The sequence below is a fragment of the Pempheris klunzingeri genome, chromosome 4, assembly GCF_042242105.1.
Source record: "Pempheris klunzingeri isolate RE-2024b chromosome 4, fPemKlu1.hap1, whole genome shotgun sequence".
In the NCBI taxonomy this organism is placed as follows: domain Eukaryota; kingdom Metazoa; phylum Chordata; class Actinopteri; order Acropomatiformes; family Pempheridae; genus Pempheris; species Pempheris klunzingeri.
The window spans coordinates 8,556,152-8,568,860 of record NC_092015.1 but is presented as its reverse complement, the minus strand read 5'-3'; the positions used below and the strand labels follow the sequence as shown (position 1 = coordinate 8,568,860).

Sequence of the window (12,709 nt, the reverse complement as noted above, 5' to 3'; positions counted from 1 at the left end):
AGATTCATCAGTTCACCCACGTCACACTGCGCCCACACGTCCACAGATGGAGACGACAAGGAGAGCAGAAAAGAGTCACTGATGCCACTAACTGTCTCCGTCACTGTGGAGCATTGTTCAAAAATACTGACAATGCTCAGCAGTGAACAGGCTGAAATTTATGACTGAACAATGAGGCCTGAACGTCCCTCCGTTTTATCAATCATCTGGAAACGTCTAGTGGTCACCCATAGACGGGAATCCATGAAAATTTAAACAGGAAAATTCACACAGGAAAAGACAAATTTGTTGTTGTTGGAGCTAAAGAGGATTAATATATTGTGAGTTCACAAAGTTACCGTCTGGTGTCAAGACAGCAACTCTGACTCTCCCAGTTGTTCTTATCAGCTAAATTAGATGCTGAACAACCCTAATCTGACCTATAAACATTTGATGAAGCTTTATACCTTTATATCTTTTTGAGGAAGTTGTTAAAAGTAAGGTAGCGAGTCACTATTTGTTTTGGCATGATAGAAAAAAGGGTGTTTAAGGTATTAAGAGTTTAATTCTTTAGGTTTATGAACAGTTTCTAAGTATTATATTCTTGAAATAACAGCTCTGTTTTAACGAGGGTGAATATGATTTCATTATTAATATGTTGAATTCTATGTTTGCACATTTTTGCATGTTCTGATGAGCAGAGACTAAAAGGTTGTCTGCTTAAACTATAAATTAATTGGAATTAATTAATTAGAAGGGTACTGGTTGTACACTGTCTCCATTTCCTTTATAATTAGTGCAAAGCTATCGTTGCCTTCACTTTCCTATGAATTCAGTTTCATAGTTCACAGTTCATTTCAATTAAATTACAGGAAACTATGGGACATATAACATAAAAGGATCATCCAACATCTCAGTACCAAAAAGGGCCTATAAGATAAAATATCAACATTCACACCAACTTGTTTTTTCATAAACATTTTATGACAAGAGAAATAAATACATTCTCATTTTAATAATAATATAATTCTAGATTCTGTCAGAGGAACAGGACACCCCCGTTCTTCTGATAGAGAATTATACAAAGATATTTGCCATTTTAATACATTTCAGCCTCAAAAACACAAACAGACCTTCCAAATGTTACAAAATTTCAAACGAGCAGCAACAATCTGAACCTCTTACAAAAACACAGGCTTATGACGTCACAAGATAAGACAAAATGTTAAAAAAAAAAAAAAAAGTCACTGACCACAATCCAGTCTCATCTGTGGCCAAATCAATCGCTCCTAGGCCTTAGTGATGTAGCCCTCCTTGATAAGGAAATCATAGATTTTCCGTGTCTTGTTGACGTCGATCTTGATCAGTGCTCTGGCCTGTGCCAGCCGCAGGCCACCCTGCCGTCTGCACTCATTCAGCAACGCCTGCTTATACTCCAGGTAGGCCCCTGGCACCAGCCGCACCACCTGGCATAGCTATGAACACAAAGTAAAGTGTTAATAATGAAATCTTATACAATGTCTTATTTAAGGCAGACTCAGTGGCACAATTCTTTTTTCCCCACTACAACCTTCCTCGTGGCTTTTGTAAAGTGTTTTTTGTAAGGCACAACTGACTGCAGTAACTTCGTTGACCTTGGTAGAACCAGTGAAATACATAATAAACCTTTATCAAAATGCCTTTGCCATTTATTTGCGTGATTCTCCCTTAAATGCATACAGAGTAAAGAGAGATGGACCTTGCAAACTAAAATGGCACATAAACTGCAGCTCCAGCCTTGTGCGACTGGCTGTTTATTAGACGCATGTGTCTGAAGCAATAAATCTGGCCCGCAGTTTCTGGAGAGATAAGTGGCCGCTCGGAACAGTTTCGCTTTTAGACGTAGTTGCATGACCCATCAGACAATCCACACCACTTGAAGCGCACTGCGGTCTTTCTGTATGACACTTTTGGTGCAGATTAGAGGGAGCTTTACCTCTTTCTCCCGCTCGTTGAGCTTCTCTGTCCCCGGCAGTCCGGTCAGGTTGAGAGGAGGGGCGCTCCGCCTACCTGTTGCTGTGGAGCACAGACACTTCGGATAAATTAACGCTAGGCTGACAACATGCAGTTAATTCCTTTGCTTGGAAGAGGCAGGGGAACAAATATTTACGGTGTGCAAATTGTGTAAATATAGCCGTGTGGGAGTGTGCCTCCCATTTGTGCTCTAAAGGTTAAGGAAAGGCAGCTGATTTAAAAGGGAAAAACAGCAAGATAAATATGTATGTAAGGGCCTGTTGTTCGGGTGTATTTATGGAGGAGCGTCTGCATTAATGTGACTGTGCCTGGGGCTATGCCAAGACAACAGAGAGGAGGGAGTACAGAGGAAAAGGTGGGGAGAAGCTTCGTACCTGAAACTGTGATTGTTGTGACAGCTGGAGTGATGCCAGCATCTCTGTAATCAGAAAGAAAAGTGTTAGCATCTCTACAAGCTTATTTATATGCACACACGTCCCACTTACACACTGCATTTCTGGGCTTTGTTCACTATTCTCACTCCAGGATCGGCATCCAAAAAAAAATGAATCATCGCATTCAAGATTTTTTATTATTTTTTTTTAGGTACAATAATTAGAGGAACTTGGATGCCACCCAAAGAAAAAGGCACTGGATGAATAAGCGAGAGCAGTGCCACACTGAAAAGACTAAAAATACAGAAGACACTGAGGTTGAAGTGGGACGCACAGTAATATAAACGTCTGCTCTATTCATCTCAGCACGCCTGGGGCTCAGTGTGATGACAGAGGTCAGCGTCTCAGGGGAGCACGCCTTCACCAGCCCTTCTATTACACACTGGGTAACAAGCAGGAGGTTTGGAGGCTCACATTGCTGCCTGTTTGCTGAGCCACTGCTGGCAGGCTCTGCCATCCTGGATGTACTGCAGCACGTCGCACAACATGGTCCGCTTTCTCCGCTCGTCCTCCCGCATTCGCTTCACCCGCTCATACACCTTGGCACCTGAGAGTGGTTATACAAGGAGGTCAACAGGAAAGGATTAAAAAAAAAAAGTATGCTGGGTCAAATGTAGTCCAATGCCTTAGTTCAGGTTAGTGATTAACTCTGAAAGTGATGATTGGCAGTTCTCAGGTGAGACAATATTGGTTTCAATTAATTAGTGAGGCTTAATTTACTGAAATAATTCATTATGTAAAGGGAATATTCTGATTTTGTACTTATTCTACCAGCAATTCTCTGACATTATTCAAAGAGTGGCTGATATAGCAAGTCAGTAAAATATTCACTTAAGCTTTCCTTTGTGTACCATGCATCAACAAACTAGCCAAACATTGTAATTCCAAAAACGATTCAAAGACCTGATAAACTGTGCCGCTGCAAAAAATAATTAAAACAATTTAGAGCCAGACTCCAAATAAAGACTTAAGCGTGGCTCAAATCTGAATATGAATACATTTTCCCTGCTGAGGCATGCAACTTTAAAATTAAGTTTTGCTGAACAGAGGAGTGAAAAGGTCAAACCAGACTCACTGCAGAAAGACTTGATCCCTGCTTTTCTGTACTCCTGCAGCCTGCGGATCTCTCTCCGCAGCTCAAACTCCACTGAAAGGAGAAGGAGATAAAGGCAAATCTGTAAAAACCGTTACAAAGAGAGTTACATGAACTCACCCGGCCGAAGCTCAAGTCTCACCTGTTTAAACACTTCATCCAACACAACGAATTCGCATTTTGTACCTTCATACAGTGAGGGGTTCATCCAAAGTCGAAAGCATCATTGCTTATCCCAACACGGACAAGGAATAGACATATGTAAAGGAAAGTTTAACATTTTGCCAACTTATTTCCTCACTGGCAGAGACTTAGATGAAAGGATTGAGACCAGTCTCATTTGTGCCTGTTAAATATGCAGCTACAGCCAGCAGCCGGTTATCTTAGCTTAGCATAAAGACCGCAAACAAAGGAAAACACTTCTCAGATCTGCAGCTCCCCTCTACTTTATGGAGCTTTTTAGAGTTTTGGCTCATTGTTTAGCATTCACTCTCACCATTCTCAAAAAAAGAAAGTGAGCGACTAGCGGGTGAACTAATGGAACATTTAGCAGCTAAAGATACAGACAATTCCCCTCAAGAGTTGGTGAAAACAGAGTTAAAAGCAGTGTGGATATTGGACTTACATTTGCCTCTCCACCAGAAAAACAGGTGTGTGTGTTTCCCAAAATAGAAAACGGTTTTACTGTAAGGAAATACTCAGCTAAATGAGTAAGGAAGCATAATGTATGGAGATGTTAAAATACAGGGTGAGGGCTCACTAAACGGTTTGGTAGAAATAAAACGATGTGAATCAAACTGTGGCCTTCACATTCACCCAATTTCAATCCAGCTGAACACATATGGAAGATGTTGGAGTACCGCGTTAGATGTCGCTCTACACAATCATCAAAACTCCAAATGAGAGAATATCTATTGGAAAATGGTGTTCATCCCTCCAGTAGAGTTTCAGAAACTTGGAGGATCTATGTCAAGGAGCACTGATGTTGTTGTGAAGGCTAATAGTGGAATAATAGTAGCTAATAGTGGATGCTTCATGTTTTAACATCCTTTGAAGCCACAATCAGATCGTTTGGCAAGAATTGGTTGAATGAATCCTCAGTGTTTGTGACTGTTGCACACATTCTCAAAGCTCAGATCCACATGCACTCAGCCAAGTACTAACGTGCATGACTTTCGATGAATTTGTCATGTTCAACTGGTCCAACCACTCTGGCAAATCTTCTCATGACATCATACAGCTCCTGCACCTCCTTTGGGTAGCAACGCTCCAGCACTGCAAGAGGGAGAGAAGTGAGTGGGAGAGGATACAAATAAATACAACACAGAAATATGAAAGAGCGATCCACCCCCTTAAATACGTTTACACATCAATAGTTTGTGATGTTTGGTGCATTCAAGGAAAAGTGAAGTAATTTCGTTTCTTTCTGTTTATCTGATTTCCTTCAAAAATCACTGTCTACACCAGAGAACAACTGTTAACATGTAGCTCTGAATCAACACTGGCTTCACGGGCATGTAAATAATACTACTATCTAGTCTTACAGCCATTCCGTGGCTGTATTGTGTTATAACCTTCAGGCTGCTGTCTGGGGAGCTACAGAATGCACTGTATGGATCTTTTATTCAAACCACTGATCATACTGCACTTCACTCTCAATACTCGTGTATTTTTGAAACCTTTGCGCTGTACATTTAACATATTGAACAGAACCGTCCTCCGTCTGTAAGCTCAGCTTGTATATATTGTTTTTCCAGTGTTTAAACAGACTATTATTTGCTATCTGCTAGCTTTAACTGTCGGTCAGCACTTGACTGCTGCAGGGCGGGATTATGACGCACATCTCAGCAGGGATGTGTATAGCAAATTTCATGGAAATCCATCCAATAATTTAATTTCTGTCTGCACCAATTGACATGGCTGGCATGGCGAAAAATGAGACGGCACACCAGCCATCTCTAACAAACCATTTTTGGCAGTGGTTTACCATGCAAATTTATTAGGTAGCAGCCAACAGTTCTCTATGTATCTTGAGTAACTCATCAAATAACCAACAAGCTGATAAAGCTTATAACTGAAAAACGTGAAGACTAACAGCAGCTTTAATTCTACCTTTGACATGATGATCAGGCGCAGCTGTTAGTGACATTATTGTTGACCTGTTTTTGTGTATTTGTTTCTATTACACACCTAATTTTAACCTCAAATTCCCAATCTTATATTTCTTTATTTTGCTACACTGTCCCCTGCACCACAGCTAATTTTTAGTAAATTATTAAGACTTAGACAATTATCAAGCATTACACAGAATGACATCTCACTGCTGTTAAGACTCTGTGGGGCTTATGGGTGGCGATTTACCACGTAACACGTAATCAACAATTTGCAATTTCTTTTACAAGTTATCCAACAGCAATGAACTTGAATCTCAAGGCTCATTTTGGATCAACATTTTCATGTAAGCAAATCCAAGTGTTTTGCATTTAGGGGAAATGTATTAATCCATCAGATCGTGCTGCAACAAAAACCAACCCTCCTTCAAGATGGTTCGCACAGTAACGATGTGTATTCAACACCTCTTAACTCACAGCACAGGCATACACACTCTGAAGAGCTTGTTGTGTTCGTCTCAAAGCATCGGCCGGGTTGCTGAGTAACAGACAAGTGTCAAAGCTGAGGAGGAAAGCTGTTGTGTGGGTGTGAAAGGAGTGGTGATTTGTGCATGTGTGTGTGTGTGCGTCGGTCAAGTTCCTTCATTAGGCTCCTGAATGCGAGTGCTAATTAGCAGCTGCCATCGCAGGATAAACACATGAAGTCATGCTCCGAACAAAACAGTGAACACAGAACAATGTTGTCCACATCTCTAAGGAGACGTCAACACTGGACCTCTATGTGGCTGGACACAAACACTGCCTGCATTCAACAGCAAGAGCACAAAAAAACATGAAAACACAGACTTGAATCATTTAAAGTAACAAGCTCTTACAGGACTTCAGACAGACTGCTGCCCTAAAACAACAACGCTGGTCAATCTGCCTCCAGCAGTTACTGAGACATGATACTGTGAGCCTCCCGGGCTCGGATACTGCTTCCATTATTGCATGTGACACACACGGACACGCACACACACACAAGCACACACCGTGGAGACACACAATCTTTGACAGTCTCCATGACAACCAGTCTGCAGCTCTACAGCTACTCTGAGTTCCCTTTTGTCTTGAAAGACTGGAGAGATAAGGGAGTGGAGGGGCAAAAGGGAGGAGGGCTAACTGGAGGCTGGAAGATACATAAATAAAACATAAGGGGAGAAACTCTTCAAGTCCCAGACCACAGCCAATTTCACAGAGCAACACGTGGAGATATAACAGTGGGCTGGGTGGTGGGGCATAGTTTAAAGAAAAGAGGGTTTAATTGGAAAAATCCATTCACAGTAGCCCCTCGCCGTCTGTCTAACCTCTAATGAAAAACCCAAGAGATGCAAAGAATTACATTATTGAGCTCGCTGAAATCCAACCTGTGACAGGTGGATCAATAAATGAAGACCCCTGTATTTCAGTCATTATGGCAGCAGCGCTCATCGCAAGAGGATCTATTTGCAGTGAAGCAATTATTCCATGGCACACAGCCCTTGTACACTATTCGCAGCCTTGATTGTAAATAGGAGCTCTGTCAGTTGCCACACTTCAACTGCCCGAGGGGCCACGGGGGTTAACAGTGGTTATTACTCTGGAGTTGTTTGCATGCATCCATAGAAACCCTCAGTAGTGATTTAGCTGGTAGATATCAAATGTCCCCCTCAGTTGCTGTGAATGCTGTCGCAGCTGAGCCTGTGTGAGTTTCATAGGAGGACTTACTTTGGAATTTCCGCAGGTTGATCAGGCCGTGGTCTCGGATTACCCTGAAGGAAATGGAGATTTTGATTTATTACTATGCAAATTGATATTCTAATTGCCGTGTCTCTGCAAATTTAAACCTGGCACTTATTCATACGCAAGTATTTTGGCTGTTACAGTCTACGAAGTCATTTTGGCATTTGAAAACCCAATATAGGTATGTGTCCTTTACACAGCAGCTGGGTGAAATCTGTTCAATATTTTTAGCTTTGAGGATATAGTCAAATTGCTTAAAGGGCCCCCTCAAAGTGCTCCCTGAGGTTCAGGGGTCAAAGGTCAGGGTGTTGGACCGTGCCACGAGCTTGGAAGCCTCTCTGGCAAGCTACAAGTTACGGAGATAAAACAAGGATCACAGAAATGGGAGGGAACTAGAAAACACACATGCCTCCCCGGCCTGACATGCCATTCCATCATGCTTGGGGAGCAGGAACTCATCAAAGTTGATTTAGTGATGGATGCATTACAGCATGGCTTGACTGTGTATGTCTAAGAATGGCAGCTAACAAGCTGAGGATGGAAGAGATTCTCTAGGAAGCGTGCAAACTGAGAGGAATGCAAATTCAGCAGGACAAACAGGGCTGCAGCTAACCAGCATTTTCATCATCCATTGATACATTGACTGTTTAATCTGTAAATGTCAGGAAATGTAGAAAAAAAATCAGAATTTCCAAAAGGCCATGACGGAGTCTTCAAAATTCAAGTTTTCTGTTAGCTTTGTTTGACCAAATAGCCAAATCCTAATTAAGTACACTCAATTACCAGTTTATTAGGTAAATCTAGCTAAAAATATTGCAGTCTGTTACATCAGTCAATGCAATAAATCCTCCCCTCATGAAGGCTAAAATATTCAGCTTTTGTTGAAACTGTTTTAGATAGGTGTAGATTCAACTGTGTGATCATTTTGAAAGATCCAGTTTAGGATCTGTATTGTGTTCCACAGACGGGTTTCTATTATTTAGTCTATCCTCACTGATATAAATGTGCTGGACAAAACAATAGAAAACAGCTGTAAGGATGACCTCTCTGAAACAGTTCCATCAGACTGAGCCGTTTAATCTTAATGACTGTAGGATTTATTGAAGAACTATTGCATTTAGCTGGGTGTATCTAATATAATCACATAATAAGACAAAATAAATGCAGCACAGCCTCATAGATGAGAAATGGCAAATAACTATTTAACAATAAAAATTACTTAATAGTTTATTTTCAATCAATTCATTGTTTAATCCACCAAATGTTTCAAGCTCTAAAGTCACATTTACATTAAAAAGGTCAAATTATGTCAATAATGGCGTTTTTTTTAAAGTTAAACTTGAAATGTACTTTTTTATTTAGTCTTACAGCCTGACATTACTCTTTCTCTGAAATCCAAATGAAGAAAATGTGCAACATACATATTCTAATAATGAACATTTTCCAAAGTCCTTGGCAGTAAGAACATCGTCTTTGCCAGCCTTAAACAGGGCAAAATGTCCAACAGTTTGGCATGCACAGCATTCATCAGGAGACAGACACATTTTCCAGATTTAGTATTTAAGTTTTGAATTGAAGTTCCAGCAGCTTCTGAGTTACACCTGAATGACTGCCTGTGGCTTGTAATAACACCTTAAAAAAAGGCTTAAATATGCAATTATAAACACTCTGCTGACTCCCTAAATATCCCAGTCTCCCAGGACTTGTGTCTTAAAAGTGATTTCAACAAAACATTAAAGTTTAGATTAGAAATAATAAATGCATTAGCATTATGAATTCATTAATATTAAGAAGATACAGACATGGGGTTTAAAGTTGTTTGCCTTGTAAGTTTTAATTCAGTATGAAATCCATTAATTCGACCTGGGAGCATAAAGAAGCACTGGTGGTAAATGAGGCTCCAAAAGGTCAACACAGAAGCTTATAATGCCATCTACTGACAGACAGGGGTCATTACTTTAGCCTGAATAAATAAATACTGCACCCGTGTTTTTGGTGAATTAAAAAACGACTTACTTTTTCCTCCGCTGTCTCTCCTTTAATCTTGAATGATATATATCAACAACTGAGAGTTTGAGTGCTGAAACAGAACAATATACACGACACAATTAAGGGAGTATCATATAGTAAATAATGTGGTTCACACTATTATCATCTCCCATTAGTCAACGAACAACAATAAAAACAAGCATTATGATTCTACCCACCGCGTAGGATGTCTGAGTCATCATCCACAAAGTCGATGTCTTTCAAATCCCATTCTGCGTAGTTGTCAAACTCCTAACAGGACAATGGAAAATGATTTTAATCATCTGCCAGTTTGATCTAAGTTCACCTGTAGCCAATCAATGATCCCAGATAAGCGCTCATAATCAAAAACAATTTGTGAGTAAAAGCAAAAGATGGGATGAGTCATATACTGTGAGACAACAATAAAGGCATGAGTCACGGTTTCAATAACATTTAATTATGAGACACCTACTGGCCGTTACGGTTGCTTATTCATGTGTTAGCACATATGTGATGAAGTATGGGACACATGCAACCCCTCACCTCCATGAAGTCTGCTCTGGCAGGCATGTATCCGGCCATGTCTCGAGACAGCACAGAGTCAAATGTGGGTCGAGGAGGATCGTCAGTGGCTGTAATAGCAGCAAAATACAAGTACACCCAAATTTAAGCATACATCTTTCTATTGCACATGAAAACAAGAAATATCCCGCATGCAAATTTCTTTCAAGAATTAGTTTTCCAATGCTTATAGCAATCCTGAGAACAGTCATGTAACTAGTTTCCATCTCTGCCTTGAGTTTGCCAACTGCTGCATGAACATGACAGTGACATGTTTGTCAAACACAGCGACAGATGGAGACCCGAATCCTGCTAGGACCTTAGACAAGTTCCTGAATCACCAACTGCTTCTGTCCAACTGGTCTGTGACTTTCAGGCTTCATGTGACATTTTGTTTCATTCATGGCTGGGACCACACTTATAAGGAGATGTAAGTGCAGAATAACTCAGAGGCTTTTGCTGTGTCTTATTCTGTCTGTATCAGTTAAGAAAAAATGAAGATGGCAGATAAGGTGAATACTGACGTTTGAAAGGAATAGCGCCCTCTGCAAAGCGAGAGTCTTTTGTTTTCCGGAGGCTGAGCAAAGTGGAGGAGAAGAGCGGGTTATTGATGAAATTCTTCATATAGTGGCTCTCGCACTCCTCCTTGGTTTTAGTGCGCATCTGATATGCCACATCCTGCCTGCAGGAGAAAAATGGCACAAATAAAAAGTGTTAGTGTGGAACAATAACTCAAAGAAAGTCTGCCAAGGTATATGAATAATTCCACCTGGTTATAAATATTCTGAATATGTCACATAGTACAGAGCACTTTGGTTGGTTGTTTTGGTTGACATTTTAGTCATCTAAATAATAACAACACATACTGACAAAAGTAATGCTTTGCACATTTATAGTACAATACTTAATTAAAAGAGTTCATAATGAAAAGAGGATTCATCATAAGTCATGACATACTGCAACCAATTAGTGGGTCCATTTATTATGTCCCAAAATGTTCATGTCACAAGACTTTATCAGTAATTATTTTTCAGCCAGGAGCTGCACATTGTCAGACTAATAACACTAATTAGAAAATTCACATTTCTATGAGCCAAACATTCAAAAGTTAACATGTGAGTAGTTCAGGAGTGCAGTGGTACATATCATATGATACAATATTTCAATTGTATTTAAGATAAGATAAAATAAGATAAGCTAAGCTAAAATAAAATATTCCCTTATTAGTCCCACAACGGGGAAATTTACACAGATCTTTAAGAAAGTTTAGCCTGAGCAAGCCTCCATCAGAGCATCAATACTTACTATTATTTTTGAGACCAACACATTGGCTTACAAGGTACAGGTCACAGCTACAAACAAATTGACTCACCAGTTACCAAAGCCACAGTCCATGACTGAATCCAGCAGGGCCATCTCCTCCTGTGCCGTCCATCCAGGCTCCAGCACGGGGAAATCTGATGTCTGAATTATGTTTGAAGAGGATAAATGGTGAGTGTGTGTGTGAGCGAGACTACATATATGCTGACAACTTTGACTGTACTTACCATGATTTCATATTTGTGATCACTTTCGTGCTTCTTGTATTCAAATCCTCTGGTGAAACACTGAAACAATAATTTCATTTCCGTCAGGCTGAGTGGTCAGGGCATAAACAAGAGCTCTAATAACATTTAGATTGTCAAGCACAAACCTGGAGGCAGAGAAGAAAGGGAGAGGGTCCACATTCTGCACACTTGATGTATGGCTCAGAAAGGTAAGAAGAGCAACCTCTGCATGGTGGTTTATCAAAGGGATCATCTGAGATGGACAAATTAAAGGTTAGTGAGGACCTGCAGGGCAAACTAGCAGGGGAACATTAGTTAATTAAGCATGCGCATTTATTATTTACAGACTAGACAAGGCTATTGGTACAGTGTCCTCTCAAAGCAGCCAAAAGTTAGAGCCAACCACTGCTTATGTTCTCCTGTAAACAAACCACTGAGCATGTAAGGTTAGCTTCAATGCTAGCTATGCTAACGCTGCTTATGAAAGGTAAATTCAACTATCTCAGTTTATGGGCATGTCGGAGATCTATCCAACTAGAAACCAAACGACGGGCTGTTTATTAAAGCAACAACATGTATTCAAAAGGCTGACAAATACGTGTGGACGTAAATATAGCTGTAAGCTAACGTTAGCAAAGCAATGCTAACTGGAGTGGAGCTAATGTGGCTAACCGGCGATAACTTAGGAACGGAGCGGAGTGTTTGGTTCAAAGCTGCAGTGGTCACATTTCACTATATAATACTATCAATACTTACTCCCAAAAGACGCCAAACGGTCCATATGACAACGTTTTAACAAAACTAATACCGGAATCGGTGCCTTCGTTTTCTTCTTCTTCGAGGGTAAAGCGCAGCTAGCTAGCTTCATCAGCGTTGCATTACCGCCATCTGCTGGAGGTGGTTCACTCCTGCAGCTTGTCAAGACCTCCACCACAATCCTGCTCCTGTTAGTCTTAATCTTTTTCATATCCTCCATCATGACCTTTCTATCTGATATATGTTTCCCACTGGTGGAAAGTAATATTGATTAATTTGATCAAATACAGTACTTAAGCACAATTTTGAACTGGAGCCCCAAAAAGCAACTTCCCCTCTAAACGTATGCACCAGTATTAATAAACAGGGGTGTTTTTCTGCTAATTGAACACTTCACATATTCTGCTTATACTAGAAAAGTGTGCTGTTCAGGATTATTAAAGA

General features: G+C 40.4%; 1 protein-coding gene across 1 annotated transcript; it reads right to left on the bottom strand.

Annotated features, from left to right (window-relative positions):
* Positions 1–941: 941 nt before the first annotated feature.
* Positions 942–12,351, bottom strand: tada2a (transcriptional adaptor 2A). Its single transcript, XM_070829157.1, has 15 exons — positions 12,266–12,351; positions 11,656–11,762; positions 11,510–11,569; positions 11,335–11,426; positions 10,487–10,644; positions 9,945–10,033; positions 9,599–9,671; positions 9,408–9,471; positions 7,377–7,420; positions 4,684–4,794; positions 3,502–3,573; positions 2,841–2,973; positions 2,367–2,410; positions 1,955–2,034; positions 942–1,454 (listed from the first exon to the last, which is right to left on the bottom strand). Exons 1-15 carry the CDS (start codon positions 12,288–12,290, stop codon positions 1,269–1,271), a joined length of 1,338 nt encoding a protein of 445 aa, XP_070685258.1. The 5' UTR covers positions 12,291–12,351; the 3' UTR covers positions 942–1,268.
* Positions 12,352–12,709: the final 358 nt, after the last annotated feature.